The sequence below is a fragment of the Mus pahari genome, chromosome 1 (genome assembly GCF_900095145.1).
Source record: "Mus pahari chromosome 1, PAHARI_EIJ_v1.1, whole genome shotgun sequence".
NCBI lineage: Eukaryota > Metazoa > Chordata > Mammalia > Rodentia > Muridae > Mus > Mus pahari.
The window spans coordinates 89,890,371-89,914,341 of NC_034590.1; the positions used below are offsets into that span (position 1 = coordinate 89,890,371).

Consider the following 23,971-nt stretch of genomic DNA (forward strand, 5'->3'; position numbering starts at 1 on the left):
TTTTTTGTTTTTGTTTTTTGTTTTTTTTTTTGTTTGTTTTTTACCAGTTATCCCTACATTCTGCTTTGATCATATTGCACAGGTGTCAAACAGCCTTTTTATTGGATTGTTTTGGATATTTACTGACATCAACCACTGTTTTAATATTGCAGTGCTAAACCAAAGAAAGTATGTTCTGCCCCTGTTTCTCTCCTCTCTCCGGTTTTACTTTCCTGCAGAATCCCCCGGCACACACCTCTGATGTTACAGTGGTTCATTTCTTCCCAGACCTCTCCATAACTTTGCACAGAGTGTCATGAGTGCTCCGTAGATCCACAGGCCTCTCTTTAGACATGTGGAGAAGCACAAAATAGCAACGAGTAACTAACAGTAAACACACAATAGATGAGCTTCATTAGGAACATGATATAGATGTTAAAACTAGTATGCACAAATTTAAAAATAGTGATTAGTATATTAAAAATAATTTTAAAAGCAGAAAAAATAGGAAAACACTAAGAATATGAGCATAGAATTAGTCCAGTACATAAGCAACTGAAGTCTGTAGTTAATTTATAGACCTGATTGGCACACTGCATTCAACAAATGCAGAAAGTAAAGACATGTGGAGTGCTTTTAAAATGATGTCATCAGCCCCTGACATATCTCAGCCTAAAATAAAGTCAGGGTGTTCTCCTCACCTCATTGGGGATTAGTTAAGCAGAGCAGAAGGTGACTAATTAGAAAACCCAAGTTGTCTGTCAAAGAAAAGCACGTAATTCTTATTGTCCTTGCTTGTCTCCCAGAACCTCAAAGTAAGATTCTATTGCTGAAAATACCATTCATTTTGGACATAGGACTTGGAGAAATTAATTTGTAACAGAACTTGAAGCCTCCTCCCTCAGGACTAGCTCTCCTAGTAGCCGAAGCTGCTGGGAACGTTGTCTAGAGTGAAAAGCAATAAATAACCTACCCAGATTAAAGCCTGTGAGCATGGGGCCAGCCCCAGTTGCTACAACTACAGTGTGACCCTTACACCTTTTACATGAAGTCCAGGGAGCATTGTGGAAAGGGGGTGGGAAGATTAAGAGTCAGATGAACAAAATGATTGCCATAAGATAGAGTCTCCTAGATAGGGAAGGTTTACCTAGAAGGGAGGAAGAAGGGAAGGAGAGAGAGAATGGATGTTTTACTTAAGTATGTCTACAATAACAACAAAGAAAGAGGTCAGGTTTAAGTTTTTCAGACAGGGCTTTAAGAACCTTGGCACAGGAGAGAAGCTGATGTCTAGTGGCTAGCAATGGTTCACTTATGAATGTTTGGTGAAAAACATGAATGAGTGCCTGGTATTGTTGAAGGTCTGGAGTTGCTTCAGTTAGCTGTGTCACAGAGCAGCCAAGGCAGTCTGTATTTCCAAGTTAGGACAGAGAAAGAGAGAAAGAAGTACCCATGGGACCTGCAGATAGCTGTAAAACCATGAATATACTGAAACCCACCAAATTATACTCTTTAAATGGGCTTACTGTAGAGTGTGTGCACAACGTAACATGCCTATTAAAATAAATTTATGAATTGGACTGATACCACATTTGGGTTTTTATTTAGTCTTAAAATACCACTTAACAAAAGAAATGATAGTTCACAAACTCAGAAGAAAAGTTTAGATCTAGGCAACCAAAGGCTCTTAAATTCCGAGTCCACTATTAAGAGATTGTCACTGAAGTAACAGATGCAATTTACCATCTTGTTCAAAGCACTTTCTCTTTCAGGCACAGGTGGAGAGAGGGGTGTCTAAATAGTCTTTGTAATTCCTTTTGTAATGCTGTGCCCGTTGTTAGATGTATAGCTTACGTGTGATATGTGCTCCCAATGCTGCTCAGCTGGCAAACTGCATTTCTTCCTTTGAGGAACATCTTGAGTACACTTACACAAGCACTGTTCTAGGCTCTCAATAAGTTCCACTGGTGCATTCTTCTAATGGTTAGTGAACGCTTTAAGTATTTCCTATGCACAGATGCATATGTGCTTTCCTGTTATACCTTCTTCATAACGACAATCAGACCATGTTCTACAATGCACGCTACACAAGTGCTCAATAATTTCTTGTTAAATAAGCAAATGAGCTGGTTAGCAGTGATTAGTGACTAACAAGTTTTCAGTATATGAGGTAGAAAAATGATATGAGGTCCCTCAGTCTCCAATTTTGGATTGTGTGGGTAGATGGATAGTTGTGTGTCTCATGTAGATAAGAGCACAGGAGAGAGAGAGTTCATTTTGGTGTGATGAGTGGTGTCTGCAATGGGATTTTCAGCAGTTCATTCTGAGACATAGGAGAGACTGATGGGCTGACTGGGTCTGACTGGGTCTGACTGACTGTGGCTGAGTGGGTCTGACTGAGTGGGTCTGACTGAGTGGGTCTGAATGACTGGGTCTGACTGACTGTGGCTAAGTGGGTCTGACTGACTGGGACTGAATTACTGGGTCTGACTGACTGTGGCTGAGTAGGTCTGACTGAGTGGGTTTTACTAAGTGGGTCTGACTGACTGTGGCTGAGTGGGTCTGACTGACTGGGACTGAATGACTGTGGCTGACTGGATCTGACTGGGACTGACTGACAGAGGCTGACTGACTAGGGTAGACTGGAGTTTAATCTGTTTCAAGATTGTTCAGGGGAAATCTGTAACCCTTGAAACAATCCCTATCACTGCCTGTAGGCATTGCTTGGTTTCCACTATTTAATCTCTGTTTGGTTTTATTTCTCCAGTCTTGAAATCAATGACATTTTCCTTCAACTCTGAATAGTTAATGAATCCTTGTTTACAGGTGACAGTCATCAAACTTGTACTTGTTTCTCTTTTGGCAGGAATTCATCTTAAAAAACAGTACTCTGATGGCAGTAAACGACTTGTCTTTGAACTTATATGAGGGGCAGATAACTGTTCTTCTTGGACATAACGGGGCAGGAAAAACCACCACGCTGTCCATCCTTACAGGTATGTATCCAGGGTCACACTGGGGCCTGTTCTGTGGACTGACTGTGGGGCTTTTGCTGACACTTCTGTGATAATTTTTTTATTGGCTTTCCCCAACATTGTTTTATCTCCTGTTAGTCTCTGAATCACAGAAAACCATTGTCATTTGTTCGGTGTGCATTGCTCTCAGTGGGAGTGTGTACTATGGACACATATTAATTTGTGGAGAATATCTCAAACACAGAGTTAAACTGAAAAAAAACTTTTAGCAAATATCCCTATATGTATAGCCTACACTCAACCATTCCAACACTTTACTATGCTTTCTATATAGTTATAAACCCATTTTAAAACATTTCAAAGTTGATTCTATACATTATTCCTTTTACTATGTAATTTAGAATTTTTGGATAAGACTATTTCACAATGTTTAAATTTCAGTTATTTGCTAATTTTTTGACATATGTATGTATTTGTGTAACCCAACTACCTATTAAGATGGGCAATTATACCCAGAAAGTTCTCTGATTTCTCAAATAATCTGCTTTTAAAAACCCATTTTTAATTCCTTGTTTTGTGTGCTTGGGGAGAGGAGCATCTATGCCACAGCACACATGTGGAGATCAGAGGACAACCGAGCAGCGATTCCTCCCTGGTGACTGGGAGGTCTGGTGACTGCACTCAGGCATCCAGGCGTGGCAGCAAGTACCTTCGCCTACTAAACCAGCTCACCGGCCTAAGAACTCCATCTTTAATTCATTCGATCCTACGTTTCATATGAACCAATAACTTTGTTTATTCTATCAATGTAGACTGTCAATACGCAAGGTATTGGGATAAAAACCAAAAGTGAACAAATAGGCCCAAAGCCCTGACCTCCAGGAATTTTACAGTTGTTCCTGGGTAGACAGAGCTTCATAACGTGGCTTGAGAAACAGACAGGGCTCAAAGCAAGAGTTCTATCCTGGCAACCTGACTAGTTCCTGCTTAGGGAGGTGGTGGGTAAGCAGAAATGAAATCTGAATCTGAGGAAAGAGTGAGAGAAAAACACATAAAGAGAAAGAATGATACGCATTTCAAGGACATACAGTGCTTGGAAGCAAGAGGATAGAGACTGTCATGTGGGCAGAGAGCAAGGAGAAAAAGTGAAAGATGGCAGAAAGAACGTGGCAGTGTCAGGTGACATCTGGGGGTCAAGGCTGAGATCCCCAGGGCATGCTGGATAGGTATGGCTCACTTCTGAGAAATGAGCTATGCAGATCGAAAGCTGTTGAATTTCTAAACCTTAGTTTAAAAACCTCTTCTTAAAGTCATTGTCCCTCAACAAGCATCTGTAAAGGAGTCACAACTGTGCTCAACACGAGTGCAGTGTTTCCTACCACTCACAAAACGTCCCTGTATCTGCCTTCTTAGACACACTCCATGTGTTACATGTACATGGCCGTAGTCACCAAAGACACGTTCTTGTTCCAGAACCTGTGACTGTTGCTTTATACGTCAGAGATTGTTCAAATGTCCTTAAGCCCAATCAGTGACTAGAGCCCTGTAAGGGTGAGGCAGAGCAGAAGAGGATGCCCAGCCCCCGGGTGGCCTCCACAGCTCCTCATTGACAATTATTAACTCTAACCTGTGTTTGGTAATTAATATGGCCCAAGTGACTAGAACAGTTCCCCACAGAATGTTCAACCCATGCATGCAGAGCATATTAATCATATGTCACCATTGTTTAGTCATTTGCTTTCAGCAGTAGACTTAAGTTGTTTAAGGCAAGGGTCATGCTTGGTTAATTTTTCTGTACATAAGGATAGTTTTGCCTGCATGCAGTACCCATGGAGGCCAGAAGAGGGTATCAGAACCCTAGGGACTGGAGTTAAAGCCAGTTGGGAGCCACCATGTAGGCACTGGGAATTGAACCTGAGACCTCTGGAAGAGCAGCCAATGATCATAACTACTAACCATCTCTCCAGTCCCTGTTAATTTTTCTAAATGTTAATATTTTTAAAGGCAAATTTGGTATAAGCCAATTGGTAGCGGTCACCTTGATTTTGCTTAAGAAAAGCTGTGCTGTCCTGAAAGAAATCTCTAGCCTTAGTCATCACTTTCTGCTTAATGTCCTGTCCAAGAAAGCCACCGACCAGCAGTTTGATTGCAGGTCCTGTGGACTTGACTAACTGGCACATTTTCTATAGATGAAATAATAAATCTGTGGCCATTTGTGTGTGCATTTGAATTACTGTCACATGCCTTTTCATTTTACTCCAAAGGAAGCCTTGTCAAATTGTAAGGTAAGGTATAGTGTTATCAGACTCACTCTGCGACTGATTATAGGGTGATATCTTTGAAGGGGAGCCTTAGTGGAAATAGCCAAGGAAAGGAAGCCACTCGGGTGGGTATCAGCTGATTAATAGACAAGTAAAATGTCATATACACAATTGAATACCATTTAGCCATAAAAAGAATGGAAAGTCTGTCATTTGTGACAATGTGGACAGGAATGAAAAAAAATCGAGTTCCACATGGTGTAATTCATATGTAGAGTAGAAAACATAGAAGTTGAGAGTAGAGTTGTGACTACATGAGTCTGGAGGGAAATGGGAGGGTATGGATGGGAAATGGGAGGGTACGGATGGGAAACGGGAGGGTACAGATGGGGAAATAGATCAGTGGTTACTAGGTTATTAGATAGGATTAAGAAGTCCTGGTATTTTATTGCCCAGTAAGAAAGCATCTTTAATAATTCCCATATAGTTTAAAAAGCTGGAAAAAAAGATTTTGAAAGCCTTCAGCACTATACATTGTTTTTGTGCATTTGAAGAATCATATGGTATACCATTAACTAATGTGGACAATGTTATATTTTATGTGTCAAAAAATTAAACTTAAAAAGATAAATTAATTGTATAATTGCATGATAGGATAAATACAGTGCTGGCAAAGCAAGCTGCTTGGATTGTTTTCTTTTTGGTTTAGATCAGGGTCTTTTGAATCTACTTCTTGTAAACATTTAAGTAGACTTTATATTTCCCAGCGATGTAACTCTCTAGGTTCCTGATGGCTTCCTGCATTTCATAGCTACAATAGTACCCCAAGTGTCCCAGGAAAGGCAGCATTACCAAATACCCCTCTCAAATAAATGGTTTAATGATGCAACTCAAAAAGTTAAAAAGCAAGAACATACCATATCCAGACTCACCAAATGTCAAGAAATAGTAAAAATCTGAGCCAAAATCAATGAAACAAAACAAGCAATACAAAGAGTTGTTTCTTTGAGAAGATAAACACCATTGGCAGGCTGTTGGCTCATTAACCAACAGAAGGAAAGGACTTTAACAGAATCAGAAATGAACAGGGAAACATTACGGCAGACACCAAAGAAATACAGAATATCATAAAAGAATACTTTAAAAACCTAGACTCTATTGGCTAGAAAAACTAAGAAAAAAATAAAAAAGAATAAGTTTCTAGATTGAGTCAAACCACCAAAATTAAACCAAGATATCAACAACCTAAACAGACTGAAAACAACAAACAAGATTGAAATAGAAAAAAAAAGAGTCCTGGGTGGATTCATTTACAGCAGGTTTTATTTCAGACTTTCAAAGAAGATCTACAGCCAATATTTCTTAAACTATCTTAAAAATTAGAAACAGAAGGAGTGCTCTCAAACATAACCTATGGATCAAATATTACTGTAATACCTAAATCAGATAAAGACAACAACAACAAAAAAGAAAGCCATAGGACCATAGGACAATATCCCTGATTGACACAGATTATTACAGAGCCATAGGAATAAAGACAGTATGGTACTGGTACAAAAGCAGATATGAAATCAAATGAACAAAGTAGACGATGCAAACATACGTATAGGTGGCTATAGCCATCTGATATTTGAAAAAGTTTCCCCAAATATATACTGGTCAGAAGAAATAATGGTGCTTAGAATATCAGATGTCCAATCAGGCCTGCCCGAGAAGTTCCAGCTCTCGATGTAGGAGAATAAAACTAGACCCATATCTATCACTATGCACAGCAACCCCAAATGGATCAACAACTTGCATGTGAAACCTGAAACTGATAGAAGAAAACAGAGGAAGTACCCTGTATGACACAGGTCTAGGGAAGGACTTTCTGTAGGACTCCATTTGCCCTGGAATTAATGTCAACAATTGGCAAGCGGGACATCACAAAGCTAAAACGCTTCCTTCCATACCTCATGGGAAGGAAAGCAAGTGAAGAAGAAACTGATACAGCAGGCAGGAGAGAGTCTCTCCTAGCTAAACATCTGAAAGAAGATTCCAGATTTATACAGAGCATTCACTATTGGTGGGATTACAAATTAGTCCACCCACTAGGGAAATCAGTGTGGAGAATTCTCCAAAAGCCTAACATGAAGGAACCATGCAGTTCAGCTCTTCCACTCCTTGGCATTTGCCTCAAGACCTCAATACCCTACTCCACAGATACTTCCTCTGCCACAGTCATTGTCGCTCTAGTCACAAGAGCTAGGAAATGGAAAGAACCTAAATGCCTTTCAAGTGATGAACGGATAATGAAAATGTGGCCTACAAACACTATGGAATAATATTCGCTGAAAAACAAAAATGGATGGAACTAGGAAATGATGATATCGGGTGAAGCAACAGAGATCCAGAAAGACAAACGTTGAATGCTGTCTCTCATCTTGGTTGTAGATCCAAATCTTCCCGAGTGGGTGAATCACTTTGTAAGTGTTGCATTTCTGAAGGGAAAGACTTCTCCTGAGAAGTTCTACTCTAGCTGCCAATAAAGTTTCCCCAGTGCAAGTGCAGTAGCTCCGCTTAGAGAGGTTTCCCCAGGGAGACAGTTCTGCTAGGAAAGGTATCCCAGTGGTCCGGAGCCAAGGAAAATCATGAAGTCCCACCTCCTAACAAATCTCACACAGGAGGTTTATCAGTAGAGAAAATCCTGTTGGGGTGAGAAGCAGCAGAAAACTAGGCAGAAGGCAGGGTTTCTTGAGGTGAGAATGGGGGTGCTTTCCAGACTGGAGGTTATGTGGCCTGATTTTAGGGGCAAGCTCAAAGATTGGTGGGATTTTATTCTTGAAGGGCAGGGCCTGGCCACTCTCCTAACTTGGGGCTGGGAACGACCATTAGAGCCAGTTAGAAAACAACCCCCTGGGCCATTAGGGAAGCTGGAGGTGGGGCCTGACCCCCTTTCATCTTGAGGAGCTGAGTCTGACAGTTACAGCTGTTTTATCCTCTGTGGCCTGACTGCTGGAGCTCCTAAGAGGACCTGACCATGTGCACGCATTGAGGGTTTACAATGTTTATAAAGGGAGTCCTCCACAGGGAAAGCTTCCTCTGCTGGCTGGCAGCTTGGGTTGGCTTGGATAGCCAACAAACCTGGAGTAACTGCGGGTACCAAGAAAGCGATAAGGACTATGGGTGGCTTTAGAGGAAAGAATATCAGAGTACAAGTGATTTGAAGAGAGAAATGGAAATAAAAGGCAGAGAACTCTAATTATAGAGGTGAGGAGATCAATACAGAGGGAGAGAGAGAGAATAAAATAACAGTAAGGGTGTCTGAAATAAACCCCACAAGAAATCAAATTATTTCTTTATAATATATTATTTCTTTATAACATCATATTCTTTATTACAATATCTTTATAATATAATTTACCTAAAATTACATATAACAAATACAAGTCTGTGTGTATACATATATATTTTAAATGAAAATTTCCTACCTGGGCTGACAGTGCGCCCCACAAGAGCCCTAGGCTGCTACGTAACAGAACCACCAATTCCAGACATGAGAAACCCCCTTTCAAGGTCTGGCCTTGGGAAATGTAAGAGACTCCCCAAACATCATAACCTGCTTCCACAGGTCTTCCTTCTAGAGATTATCTCTATCCTTCAGGACTCAGTGCACGTCAGGCTTAGGATTCTGATGATCAGAACTGGATCTTCCCCGAAAGCCTCCTACCTGAGGACCAGCTTTCATGGTACCAGAAGGTTCCTTGCAGCCTTCCCAAGGGGGACACAATCAACAGACCTATCCAGCTGTGACACATATGAACCACAGCAATGACCAGCACGACAAGATAACAGTAAGGGTGCAGTAGTGGCACATATATCTTGGAAGTAACCAACAGCTCTGTAATGGAAATGAAGACCTGCTCAACACAAGGGAAACCATGCCTGCTCAACTACCTAGGGAGAGAGAGGTCATGGATCTTGGAGGAAAGCCTACAACTACTGCTTTACCTAAACCATCGTAATCCCTAACTGTATTCTAAATATTTATCCTTTTAACCATAAATATGTGTGGACCTCTTCCCTCATCCAAGAAACTTCTTGTTGCAAAAGACACCACTCTAGAAAATTACAACTGACCAAAATGCAGAAAACAAGTTTGTGTGTCTAGTTCAGTGGACACAACTCCTACACCTACGGCTCAGGAAGCATGGAGGAAGAGGGTGTGGAAGGATTGTAAGAGCCAGAGGCACACAAAGTCTGCTCTGAGATCCTATCTCCTAGAAATATAAGGTGAGCTACACCCATGTAATCTCAACAATATGGCTACCTAAAGAAGACCCAAACTAGGAGGATACCAGTAGATATTGTAATACGGAAGGGGAAATCTCACAGGGCCCAACCATCGACAAAGAACAACAGGCAACGAAGGCATGTCAAGAGAGGGAGAAAATAGCCTTCCACAGAGAAGAACTTCCTAATTTGCTATATAACACCTGAAATCTTATATGTACAAGTAGCATTAGATGGACTGAGAAGGTTATATTTGTGTGTGTGTGTGTGTGTGTGTGTGTGTGTGTGTGTAAATTTAAAAGAGGCCATAAGTTTGAGAGCAAAAGGGGAGATACATGGGAGGGATTAGAGCGAGGAAAGGGGAAAATGCTCTCAATAAAGACATAAAATTAGACGAAAATGAAAAATCACTTCTTTCGCCATCTCCATGAGATCATGACCATTGGCACTAGGTATCTCTGTGGACAACACTTTTACTTTTGGTCCATAGACTCTGCAGGTAAGGTGTCCAGTAAGCAGCACATTGCCACGCGTCTTTGCTGAAGCTAAGCTCTGCCATGTCTTTGCTTAATTGTAGGCTTGTATCTTCCTACCAGAGGAAAGGTCTACATTAGTGGATATGACATCTCATCTGACATGGTTCAAATTAGAAAAAGCTTGGGCTTGTGCCCTCAGGATGACCTGTTGTTCCCGATGCTGACAGTGTCAGAACACCTTCATTTCTACTGCGTGGTGAGCACTCACTTTCTGCTCTCCTCACATCCTCCAGGCAGTGTGAACAAGGACCTGCAGCCTTACCTTCATCAAAAGTTCATGTTGGAAGCAATGAGAAGGGCGAGCATGTGCACACGGCTTTGTTAAAGCCCTAATGTAAGAATTTTCTAAGCACAGGGTTGAGAGCACTGCATAAACTCTGACTCCTCTTTTTTAGATCAAAGGAATACCTTTGCAGAACCGATCAAGAGAAACTCACAGAATGCTCACCTCTTTTGGCCTGCTGCAGCAAAGTAATACCATGTCAAAGGATCTGAGCGGAGGAATGAAGCGCAAGCTCTCAATCATTATAGCTCTGATAGGGGGCACTAAGGTAACTGACAGTTAAACGGGTTCTTGTGGCTTCATGAATATCCCCAGCACCCAGGTAAAAGTGCCCAGCATGGTTTGGGGTGCCTATAATGTTAAACCAAAGATGATGTGGAGACAGACTGATCCCTAGAAATGAGTTCTGGGTTCAGAGTGAGACCCTGTTTCAAAAGATAAGGCATATAGAGTGGCTGAGGAAGACATTGGACATCAATTCCTGATATCCACATGTGTGTACACACACATAGTAAGAAATAAGATAAAATAAAATGGGTCTTTACTCCTCCAGATTCAAACACAAAAACTGGCACAAACTCAACTCTCCCAAATGATAAGGAGAGAGACTTCCCATTATTAATGCAGCTGACATAAAGTTTGACATAATGCCATAAGTTTGACAGTTAAGGATTTAGGGGTTGTTCATCCTAGGGTGGTCTAGAGTCTGTAAGTTTGCTTTAATGTGTCTCCGATGTATAGTAGATTATCCTATTTGTAGCAAACATGAAGTAAATAGACTCTTGGTTACTTATTTTGTCTCTAGGTGGTGATACTTGATGAGCCAACTTCTGGCATGGATCCAGTCTCCAGGAGGGCCACCTGGGACCTACTTCAGCATTATAAAAAGGACCGTACCATCTTACTGACCACACACCATATGGATGAGGCTGATGTGCTTGGTGACCGGATCGCTATCCTGGTCATGGGGACCCTGAAGTGCTGTGGCTCTTCGCTTTTTCTGAAGAAACTATATGGTATCTATCTATCTATCTATCTATCTATCTATCTATCTATCTATCTATCTATCTATCTATCTATCTATCTATCTGATTCTTTGTATTTTTTAGCTGGGTGGCACATGCCTATAAATGTGGTGCTTGGTAGACTTGAGATAGTAGGAATGATGAATTAGAAGCTCTACATAGTGAGACCTTGTCTCAAAAAATATTCTTCTAACATCATTTTCATTCTTGGTTTTTTTTTTCTACACAGACCTTCCCATGTTCTGTTGCATTAGATCTGAAGTGTTTTGGTTATAATTTAGACAAAACCTATCCAGTTTTTTTCTCCTATTTTGACCCAATAAGCATATTCTGACTTAGAAAATGTTCCTTATTGTCCCAATAAACAAGGACATTGTATTTATTTCTTCCATATGGCTGATGATAACTGATAATTTGTCATAGGAGCACAGATTTAATATGTAGTTCAGTGGAGTCTTATGGGAACTAATATTAACACATGGGCACAGCTGAGTTGTTTGTTATTGATGTTGAAAATATGTCTCAAGCTGGTAAGAAATACAAACTTTTGAAGATACAGATCAATGGATGTAGTTAAAGATGGAGTCATTACAGTATTTGAATTCATTGAGCTCACATTTACTGGTTCTCCCATGGGTGAACTGTTAGATCGCACTCTTGATACACATGATTTAATGATATCTACAGAGCTCTTCTTATGTATAAGAGAGCTGGTGCTCATACTTCAGTAATGAGAAATCCAAAAGGTAATTGAAAGAGATTTGGGCCTGGGTGCATCTAACATCCAAGCCCACACTTTTCTGTACTTAATGCTGACTTGTCACTCTTCAGGGGGATAAACCACCTCTTCTTTTCCCTTCTCCAAAGAGGAATGTGGGTTTTAATAGTAAACTCCTCAGTGTCAGAAGTAGGGTAAACAATATCATCGACTGCCTTTGCACTCTTGATTAGTAAATAGGAATCAATGTTCTATTGTAAGTCAACGGGGCACACACAATTAGTACCTGAATATATTGATTATAGATGTGGTTTTCAGCTTAAAAAGAAACTTAAAAGGGTAGTGAGGGCTGGAAACACACTCAGTAGGTCAAGTCGTGTGTGTGTCAGGACTGACCCCATCAATGCCTTAATACTGGGTGGGCATGGTGGCCCACTTGTAATTCCAGCTGCTGGGATGCCAAGACTGGAAGTCCCCCTAGCAAACTGGCTAGCCAGACAAGCCAAGTCTTTGAGCTCTGGTATTAAATAAGAGATCCTGCTTCAATGTATAAGGAAGATAGTGCTCAAGAAAGACACATAATGCCAACCTCTGTCCCACATCAACACAAATGAATACACCCATGTACACACATATGCACTTGCATGGATAAGAACTCACATACATTCATGTACACACTACACACATACAAAAAAAGAGCAATGGAAAATAGGTTTTTAAGACAGTGAAATGAGAATGACATAATAAAAGAAAAATATGAAGGTAAAAATTGTCTTCCCCCACCATGCTCAACAACATAAAGGTAAGCCTGAATCAATTCTTTTTGTTTGGGTAATGACAAATTAAATTTGAAAACCATGTTGAAAATAGAAGGGAATTGCAAACAATAATGATTTTTGTCTGATGTCCATCATATTGCAGAATTCAGAAGCCTTAGCAGAGGATGCAGTAGCAATCCAGCTACAGGAGCTAAATGTTAGAACTAAGAGGGCAAGGCATGAGTAATGCCTTGTATGCTGGTACCTGGATCTCCCTGGTCAGGACAGCACATGAGTCTCACTGCCTTCAGTCAGCTCTTTAGGTGTCCAAATGGCATTGCATTTGGCTTTATAATGTAAACCTATAGTGTGATGATTCAGAGTTGTCTAGTCTCTGTAAAAAAAAATGGATTTGAAAAGATTCCAATATGAGGGAAGAGAAAAACTGAATGACCATCTGTCAAATCTGAAGAAAATTTAAACAAAACTTTTCTTTATGGAGCATTGTGTAGGCAGACTAAATAGGGCATGGCTCTCAATGCTTATCAATTACAAAGTCACTTGGCATGTTGGGGCTCAGGTTCCCTTACCTGCAAAATTTTTCAAAATGCTGTCTAACCTGATAAGAGTGGGTGGCTGGGCCACAGCATCTCCTGGTGCTGCTTCTGCTTTAGGACCCAAGTTTTGCTGTTTGTTCCCTTAACCAGGGACAGCTATGCAAGAGTTCCACTGGACCCCAGTGACTTTGTGTTTCAATTGTGGATAATTTTCTGTACTCAAAAAATTCAGAATAGGCCCTAACACCTGCTTCATTCCTTCAGACAGGTCCCACTGTGGCTTCCTCGGTTAGCCTTTGCTGATCCTAGCTCAAGTTTAATGACTTCATTGACACATCATTTTGGATTACCCATCCATCAACAATTGATGTTTCTCCCCTTTGCACTTATATGGTTTAGCACACATACAATTTTCTAACTAATCAAATTCAGCTATATTTCTTCACAGAGATACAGGCCATTAGGATGTTTACATGTTTGGCCTAGCTCAAACCAGCCTTAGGATCTAAATCATGCCTGGCTTATAAATCGGTCCTCATTTAGTGTGCCTCAAATCATCAAATAATGTGGATCTTTGTTCTTTAAGCTACTACTTGCCATTTTAGCAGGAGAGTACTTACAGAGAATATTTTCTGTAGTTCCCCACATCTGATCTGTAACGTATATTGCTCTTCACTCTGGACTCTGATAGCAGTAGGTGGTAGCTGTTGTAATACAATCCTTAAAGGTTGGGGATTAAACAGCTCAGTGGAAGATAATTTGCTTCACGTGCTCATGGCCATGGGTACAATCTCATACAACACACACACACACACACACACACACACACACACACACACACACACACACGAATACACTTCCTTAGACTTGTAAGCAAGTGACTTACAGTACATCATACACACTACACCTTATTCTCTGTGTGTAACCAGAATATCAGAGCCCACTGCTACCTGCCATTTGCAGAAGTCATTGATCATTGCCGGAATTTAAATCTTGTAAACCTTGATTGATTCAGTGAATGACTATCGGAGAACGTGGCAGATTAAACAGCCTCAAAATCTGTCTAACATCTTATCTCTGGCTATCAGGTTACACAGAAGGGGTAGCCTGAGGCATGATGACAGTCTGTCCTTGCCATCCTGGTCAAGTAGACTCAGGATATCACTGCTTCTCTTATTACCAGCCTCTCTTCCTCTCTCCTCTCTCTGGATATGCGGGTTCAGGCCATGTGAGTTAAGTTAGTTCCTTTGATTTCAACCTTGTACTTCACCAGTAGTATCAGAGCCTGGGAACAGGGGATCACTCAGAATAAGCTAAGCATTAACAGTTCTGGATGTTAAGTTCTTAGTGACATGTGCAACTATTGACAATACAACGTACAGGTGTGTCTCCCCCCCCCTTTGGTTTTTCCAGACAGGGTTTCTCTGTATAGCCCTGGCTGTCCTGGAACTCACTTTGTAGACCAGGCTGGTCTCAAACTCAGAAATCCACTTGCCTCTGCCTCCCAAGTGCTGGGATTAAAGGCGTGCACCACCACACCAGGCTGCATGTGTGTCTTTTTATTACAGAACACCGAAGTGCCTTATCACATGCAGCTAATAGACCCGAACAGTAGAGATTAAGCATGCTTTAGCTGAGAATATTGAAAACGCTTCATTTGACCTTCTCCATGGATCTTTTCAGGTGTGGGGTATCACCTGGTCATCGTGAAGACTCCTGACAGCAATGATGAAAAAATCTTCCAGCTGATTAAGAATTACATACCGACTGCCAAGATGGAGACCAATGTTGCAGCTGAGCTGTCATTTATCCTGCCCAAGGAGCACACAGACAGGCAAGGATCCAGACACACTATACAATGGTGCTGGGCCACCAGAAACCACTGTGACCTTTCCAGGTTTCTTCAAATTTGGCAAACAGATCCTTGCCACTTGTCTTTTGAGACACTCTAGTCAGAACATTTGCTTTCTAAGATTTCAGTAACTGTACTGAAGGATGCCACAAAAGGTAGCCACCATAAGATCTTCACATCAATATATTGAAAACTGGCATTGATTGTTGATATAACAGGGCACTATATTAATACATCTTTTTCTTCTTGGCACACAGAGACAAGTCGATTTATTTTGTTGCATAAAAAGGGTTTTTAATGTTCTCTCAATTATATATATATATATATATATATATATATATATATATATATATATATAGTTTATATATATATCATTGTGATGCCTTAATAGGTAGGTGCTTGTTACAGTTACAGAGTGATCAAATTAAGTAATTAATAAATGCATCACCGCATATACTAATTTTGCAGAAAAAATTAGAAGTATATAATACTTCAGATTTATAGACCCATTCTGTGCTAGGGATCAGTCAAGTTTAGTGCTCCTACTAACTGGGAATTTATACTGCACCACCGACATGTGCTCAATATTGCTCAAGCTCAAGACTCTTCTGTTTTGGGGATGAACAGTTTCCACCGTCTCTAACTTCTGTGGTTTTTTTTCTTTTTTCTGCTTGGGTGTCTTATACTTATTATTAGTTTATCCTGTATTTATTTATTAAGTATTTATCCTGTTTGCTTGTGTTTCTTTACAGGAGCTACAGTATGTAGTAAGTCAATTAAATCTAAACAATCAGGGAAAACATAAAGTCAATATATGCAGAAAGTTAACTATTATTTTATTAGAAAACCAGGAAGCAGTTTGCTGTAGCAACTTGCTGGTGTATTTTCCTTTCGGTGTCCCACATTTGTAATTTGTCAAGGACTGTGAAAACCACCAACGTCACAAGAATTTCCGGGACACATGAATTGCACTGCTCAGGGAAATCAGCCAAGAACAGATCCTGTATGTTTGGGCAGATACTATCTCCATTATCTTTCAGGTTTGCAGAGCTTTTCACAGACCTAGAAGGAAAAGAAGAAGAGCTGGGAATCTCTGGCTTTGGTGTCTCCATGACTACCATGGATGAGGTTTTCTTCAAGTGAGTAACAATACACAAATAAGGTCAGAGAAGCCCTTCTAACTCCAGAGAGCTACACTTCACTTTGAAAGCAATCCTCATTCATCTCAGGATACATGAGAGGCACCAACCTTGAGCGTTCGCAATGAAAGCCTGAAACCCTCAGCCATGTCAGGCGACCTCATGTGTGCTCTGATTTCCAGCATCCAGTCTTTGTTCTCACAACTCTTCTTACCCATCATGCCACATGGAGGCAGCTTCTAAAGTGCCACATTGCCCCAGAAGCCCATTACATCTTCTTATACTGTGGTTTCTGTTCTGTGATCGCATTTCTACTTTATATTCTCACGTGCACACTTCTCAATAGAATCAAGAACCAAGGAGGGCAAATTAACCATGTATTCATCTGTTTTGTAAAGTAGTCTGTATATTTATTTAGTGTAGAAAATTTAGAAAAACATGTTAGACGTCTATAGAATTAGAAGTACTATAAAAATAAAATTGCAATTACCACTATAATTTTGTAAGATGTAAGACATTTAACCATTTTATCCTAAAAATAAGAGATGAATTGTCTTGGAACTTTATTCATGTTTAGTTTATCTTGGCCTTGGGGATGGGCTGTAGGCTGGTATCCATGTGCTTTTCTTACATACACAAACCCTTGCATTCAATCTAGAGCACCAGAAATTTGGGGGTGCTGGGAATCAAACCCCCAGGCCTCAGGCATACTGGGCAATGTCTTGATCATTGGGATTCAGTTTCCTCACACCCACACCCAAAGCGTGTTTCCCATCATTAGTAATAGGATTCCACATGAAATCCATCAAAATGTCTGTATACATGGAAAATTTGGAGAGCAGGAGTTAGGGAGCTAATATTGTTCTTATAAGTTATTTTTAACATATATATGATTATATATAATCAACTCTCTCTGTGTCTGCCTCTCTCTCTCTCTCTCTCTCTCTCTCTCTCTCGTGTGTGTGTGTGTGTGTGTGTGTGTGTATAGGGTCAGTAATCTGGAAGATCTGAAATTGAACACTGAGATTGCTCCATCAGCTTCCATAGAGAGCCAAAGCCCAAGTGAAGACAATCAGAACACGAATGTGTCCAGAAACTTTGAGCGACCAGGTTACTCAAGAAGACACTTGGATTCTTCATTCAATGATGGGGTGAGCATTTATTTCCTAAGAATATAATGCTACCATATTTGGAGAGAGTGAAAGAAGATACTTAAGTTTTTGAGCTTAATTCAGAAGAGTTTCGAGGTTCTTAGAACAAGCCCATTCACACAGGGAAACATTTGTAAGAAAATTCCCTTAACTTTCTAACTTGGTTGTGAAATAGTGAAGGTAAAAAAAAAAAAAAACAAAAACAGGTCTATTTTAATTACTTGCTTACATTTACTTTCCTATTATGTGGTACATGTACATACATATGTATATCTACATATGGAGATCAGAGAACCACCTTGAAGAGTAAATTCTCTCTTTCTACCCACCAAGTGGGTTCCGGAGATCCAATTCAGGCCATCTGGTTTTGCCACATGCATGTTGATCCACTGAGTCATCTTGCCAGCCGGATTTCACTTTCACACTTGGTCTTCCTCACGGTGTTTTCAGAACTGTCAGTTCATTCTGGGCTGAAGAAGAGTGCCGGTTCAAAGGGTTACAGTCGCTACTCACGTGCACAGAGGACATTTCAATCCGGATGTGGCTGAGTCACAGAATCCCTTGGTCATCCTGGGGCTGCTACCTCATAGTCTAACATTTGTGGTGGCGTTCTCCTGGTTTATCTTCCGTAAAACTTTTGCATTTTTTGTGCAGCAGAGATTCTTTGACCATGGGCATATTTGTCCACATCTCTTAGAAGCACTTCTTACCCTTTTCCACGGGACTTGGGAACTTGTGAAGCAAAAGAGTATTGTATATGAGTGTCTAGAATTTTGAGTTGAAGTTGTGATTTCCCGCTGTCATTTATTGAATGGTTGTCTTTGGTCAGCCTGAGCTATCGCGGGTGAGGCTGTTTCAGGGGGCTGAACATATTCAAGTGCACCCTGTGTCAGGCGGGAGGTGCCCCACCTTGCCACGTCCTCTCCATACTCTTGTCTTCCCAGTTTCTTCCTTGAATGTAAACGTAAGACAAACTGTGGGGCATTTCTGTTGTTCTGCTTTCCTTCCATTTTAGAGGGCGAGGTCAGAGCTGGTGGGTCAGTCTGGAAAAGGTGATCACTGGGTTAAAACACTCCTTAATTTGTCATTCTAGAAATATGTGTAAGAAGCAATCTCCTAAAAAGCAGAGTTGTCTTCCTCCTGTCATGTACATGATGGGAAGGAACCGCTCTCCCTCCAAATTTACCTTATGTCTAGTTAAAGATAGCACCAGTGTGATTTCTTCTATTAGGGAATACTGGTTGGTTAGGGATATTTTCCTACTTTGAATAATGGGATGTAAAAGTGTTGGGAAAATAAAATACATATATTTTAAAATTGCAATATGCTTAATATGCTCCTCTTTGACTCTCAGACACCTTCTCTAAAGACATATGTGTTAACAGCAAAGGGTTCCATTATTTAACTGAAAAACAAACCCACAGTCAACTAGAAACTGCCCCTCCCCATAGTTTGAAAAAATAGACAAAATTGTATATTTATGTACACTTCCAAATAGGTCAAGTGAAAATATACTGGGCACATTGTAGTTTTAAACTAGATTCTTCTGTTCCCTGACATCCTGTAACTGGCCAAAGACATTTGATGAGAACTGTAATGTTGAAGGATGGCATTTAATGTAAAAGAATGGATGTGGTGTTCAGCAAAGAGGCATAATGAACATGTCAATGAAAATTCCCCTTTGGGGACTTTCATAATACTGAAGTTAGGTGCCAAGCTTTAATGCCCTCCTAGAACACAATGTACCTGGTCTGCCAGCTGGGCTCTTCCTTCTGCATTTCTGTCATCACAGCTGAAGACATTTGTGCTGGTGACTTCCATCAAGGTGTGTGACCACTGTAACACTGTCTTTCTCTCCTCTTGCAGTGGTCTCTTTACGTCCAGCAGTTCCGAGCCATGTTCATCAAAAGGGTAATGTTTTCTTGGCGCTACTGGCAACTGCTGCTGTTGCAGTTGCTGGCACTTCTGGGTCTCACGTATCTTCTGATAAAAGGAATAAGTTTCTCAGTTCCTGAAAAGCCTGCCAGGGTGATGGACTTGGAGCAGTATGGCGAGACCATTGTCCCTTTCTCAGTTTCTGGGGATCCCAATTTGACTCAGATTCTCACCAAAAATCTTGAGATCATGTTGAAGGCTAAAAAACAAAAAATTCATAAAGTGCAAGGTAAGTCTCTTGCAAACAGAGAAATAGTGCCTACAGATGAAGACCTGTTTATACCAATTTGAAAGGAAGGTCTTAGCTGGAAAATTCGGCTCTTTCTCCTCTCCTCTCCCCTCCCCTTCCCTCCCCTCCCCTCCCCTCTCCTCTCCTCTCCTCCCCTGCCTTTTCTTCCCCACTTTCTTTTATTTTGTAATCAATTTTACAAAGCCAGCCAGTTCGAGAAAAGAACCATCCTTCATGACCACTATTATTGTTATTGGCGATGGGAGTACTCTGAAGGGAGGAGGGTCATCTATCATAATGAGGAGCAAAGATGAGATGTTTAGGGAAATAAAGACATTTAGAAGCAGGCACATATCAGGAAACTAGAAAAGGGGATATCTAAGGAAGACTTTAAGCCATGTGATCTTCTAATGCTAGAGATTATTTCCCTGCATAGATGCAATCCACAAAGCAAGAGAGCAACTGTGCTTCATCAAGAGATCCAAGTTCCTGAATATGTAAACTGAACATAGACAGAATGAGGGAGAAAATCAATGACTCTGCAGTAATAGTGGGAGATTTTAAAACTTCATTTTCAACAATGAACCTATCAGTGGATGGCATTTCAACACTAAGTGGTGTATTTAACCAACACTGTAGATCACATGAGTCTACCACACCTACATGAAATTGTCAAGTACAATATAAGTTATATTTTTTGTCAAGTACACAAGGAGTATTTATTCATTATATTATTTTATCCATTATTACTTATTTATATTAATTATTTATTATTATTTATTATTATTTATTATATGGTTCAAAATAAGTCTTTTGGGGGAGGATTGGATATTTTCTTTATTTACACTTCAAATGCTTTTCTCTTTCCAGGTCGCCCCTTCAGAAACCCCCTATCTCATCCCCCTCACCCTGCCTCAATGAGGGTGCTCCCCCACCCGCCCACTTCCGTCCTCCTGCCCTGGCATTCCCCTACACTGGGGCATCAAACATCCTCAGGCCTGAGGGCCTCTTCTCCCACTGATGTCCGACAAGGTCATCCTTTGCCATGTATGTGGCCAGCACTATGGGTTACTCCATGTGTATTCTTTGGTTGGTGGTCCAGTTCCTGGGAGCTCCAGGCAGTCTGGCCTGTTAACATTGTTGCTCCCTCCATGGGACTGCAAACCTCCTCAGCTCCTTCAGTCCTTTCTCCAATTCTACCAGCAGGGAACCACACATGCAATTCAATGATTGGCTGCGAGCATCCGCCTCTGTATTTGTCAGGCTCTGGTAGGCTTCTCAGGAAACAATAACGTCAGGTTTCCATCAGCAAGTACTTCTTGGCATCCACAATAGCATCAGGGTTTGGTGCCTGCATATGGGATGGATCCCCAGGTGGGGCAGTCTCTGGATGGCCTTTCCTTCAGTCTCTGCTCCACTCTTTGTCTCCATATTTCCTCCTGTGAGTATTTTGTTTACTCTTCTAAGAATCACTGAAACATACAGACTTTGTTCTTCCTTCTTCTTAGGCTTCATATGGTCTGTGAATTGAATCTTGGTCATTCTGAACTTTTGGGCTAATATCCACTTATCAGTGAGTACATACCGTGCATGTTGTTTTGTGACTGAATTACCTCACTCAGGATGATATTTTCAAGTTCCATCCATTTGCCTGCAAACTTCATGAAGTCATTGTTTTTAATAGCTGAGTAGTATTCCACTGTATCCATTCCTCTGTTGAGGGACATCTGGGTTGTTTACAGCTTCTGGATATTAAAAATATGGCTGATATGAACATAATGGAGCATGTGTCCTTATTACATGTTGGAGCATCTTCTGGGTATATGCCCAGGAGTGGTATAGCTGGGTCCTCAGGCAGTACTATATCCAATTTTTTGAGGAATCACCAGGCTGATTTCCAGAGGGGTTGTACCAGCTTGCAATCCCACTAGCAATGGAGGAGTGTTTCTCTTTTTCTACATCCTTGCCAGCATCTGCTGTTACCTGAATTTTTGATCTTAGCCATTCTGATTGGTGTGAGGTGGATCTCAGGGTTGTTTTAATTTTCATTTCCCTGATGACTAAGGATGTTGAATATTTCTTCTCTCTCTCTCTCTCTCTCTCTCTCTCTCTCTCTCCCCTTTGGTTTCTTTGTTTTTTTCGAGGAACATTTCTTTAGGTGCTTCACAGCCCTTCTGGTTTTCTCAGTTGAGAATACTCTGTTTAGCTGTTCCCCTTTTTAAAATAGGTTTATTTGGTTCTCTAGTGTCTTAACTTCTTGAGTTCTTTGTATATATTGGATATTAGCCCTCAATCGGATGTAGGGTTGGTAAAGATCTTTTCCCAATCTATTGGTTGCCATTTTATCCTATTGACAGTGTCCTTTGCCTTAGAGAAACTTTTCAATTTTATGAGATCCCATTTGTCAATTCTCGATCTTAGAGCAAAAGCCATTGGTGGCCTGTTCAGGAACTTTCCCCCTGTGCCCATGTGTTCCTGACTTCCCCCCACTTTTTCTTATATTAGATTCAGTGTATCTGGTTTTATGTGGAGATCTTTGATCCACTTGGACTTGAACTTTTTACAGGGAGATAAAAATGGATCAGTTTGCATTGTTCTACATGTTGACCACCAGTTTGAAAATGCTGTCCTTTTTCCACTGGATGGTTTTAGCCCTTTTGTCAAAGATCAAGTGACCATAGCTATGTACGTTCATTTCTGAGTCTTCAGTTCTATTCCATTGATCTATCTGCCTGTCACTGTACCAATACCATGCAGTTTTTAACACAATTGCTCTGTAGTACAGCTTGAGGTCAGGGATGGTGATTCCTCCAGAAGTTCTTCTATTGTTGAGAATAATTTTCCCTTTTCTGAGTGTTTTGTTATTCCAAATGATTGTGAGAATTGCTCTTTCTAACTCTATGGACATTTGAGTTGGAATTTTGATGGGTATTGCATTGAATCTGTAGATTGCTTTTGGCAAGATGGCCATTTTTACTATGTTAATCCTGCCAATCCATGAGCCTAGGAGATCTTTCCCTTTTCTGAGGTCTTCTTCCATTTCTTTCTTCAGAGACTTGAAGTTCTTTTCATACAGATCTTTCACTAGTTTGGTATGAGTCACACCAAGGTACTTTAGATTATTTGTGGCTATTGTGAAGGTGTCGTTTCCCTAATTTCTTTCTTAGCCTGTTTATCCTTTGAATAGAGGAAGGCCACTGATTTGTTTGAGTTAATTTTATATCCAACCACTTTGCTGAAGTTGTCTATCAGCTGTAGTAGTTCTCTGGTGGAGTTTTTAGGATCACTTAAGTATGTGATCATATCAACTGCAAATAGTGATATTTTGACTTCTTCCTTTGCAATTTGTATCTCTTTGACCTCTTTTGTTGTCTAATTGCTCTAACTAGAACTTCATGTACTATATTGAACAGATAGGGAGAGAGGGCTCAGCCTTGTCTTGTCTCTGATTTTAGTGGGATTGCTTCAAGGTTCTTTCCATTTAGTTTGATGTTGGCTACTGGTTTGCTGTATATTGCATTTATTATGTTTAGGTATGGGCATTGAATTCCTGATCTTTCCAGTACTTTTGACATGAAGGGATGTTGAACATTGTCAGATGCTTTTTCACTATCTAATGAAATGATCATGTGGTTTTTGTCCTTGAGTTTGTTTATGTAGTGGATTACATTAATGAATTTCCCTATATTGAACTATCCCTGCATTCCTGGGATGAAGCCTACTTGATCATGGTGAATGATCATTTTGATGCATTCTTGGATTTGGTTTGCAAGAATTTTATTGACTATTTTTGCATCAATATTCATAAGGGAAATTGGTCTGAAGTTCTCTTTCTTTGTTTAGTCTTTGTGGGGTTTTGGTATAAGCATAACTGTGGCTTCATAGAACAAATTGGGTAGTGTTCCTTCTGTTTCTATTTTGTGGAATACTTTGAGGAGAGTTGGAATTTGGTCTTCTTTGATAGTCTGATAGAATTCTGCACTAAACCCATTTGGTCATGGGCTTTTTTGGGTTGGGAGAATTTTAATGATTGCTTTTATTTCTTTCAGGGTTATGGGACTGTTTAGATGGTTTATCTGATCCTGATTTAATTTTGGTATTTGGTATCGGTTTAGAAAATTGTCCATTTCATCCAGATTTTCTAGTTGTGTTGAGTATAGGCTTTTGTAGTAGGATCTGATTATTTTTTGAATTTCCTCAGTTTCTGAAGCTATATCTCTCTTTTCATTTCTGACTTTGTTAATTTGGATACTGTCTCTATGCCCTCTGGTTAGTCTGGCTAAAGGTTTATCTATCTTGTTGAT

General features: G+C 40.4%; 1 protein-coding gene across 1 annotated transcript in view; it reads left to right on the top strand.

Moving 5' to 3' along the window:
- The window catches only part of LOC110320750 (ATP-binding cassette sub-family A member 3-like), a 122,939-nt gene that overhangs the window by 35,462 nt on the left and 63,506 nt on the right, over window positions 1-23,971 (top strand). Inside the window, exons 12-19 of the mRNA XM_021196899.2 lie at window positions 2,843-2,972; window positions 10,062-10,216; window positions 10,416-10,571; window positions 11,109-11,319; window positions 15,045-15,195; window positions 16,254-16,352; window positions 17,341-17,503; window positions 19,370-19,667. Of these exons, the coding sequence (XP_021052558.1) occupies window positions 2,843-2,972; window positions 10,062-10,216; window positions 10,416-10,571; window positions 11,109-11,319; window positions 15,045-15,195; window positions 16,254-16,352; window positions 17,341-17,503; window positions 19,370-19,667 (1,363 nt within the window). The remainder of the gene's footprint in view (window positions 1-2,842; window positions 2,973-10,061; window positions 10,217-10,415; window positions 10,572-11,108; window positions 11,320-15,044; window positions 15,196-16,253; window positions 16,353-17,340; window positions 17,504-19,369; window positions 19,668-23,971) is intronic.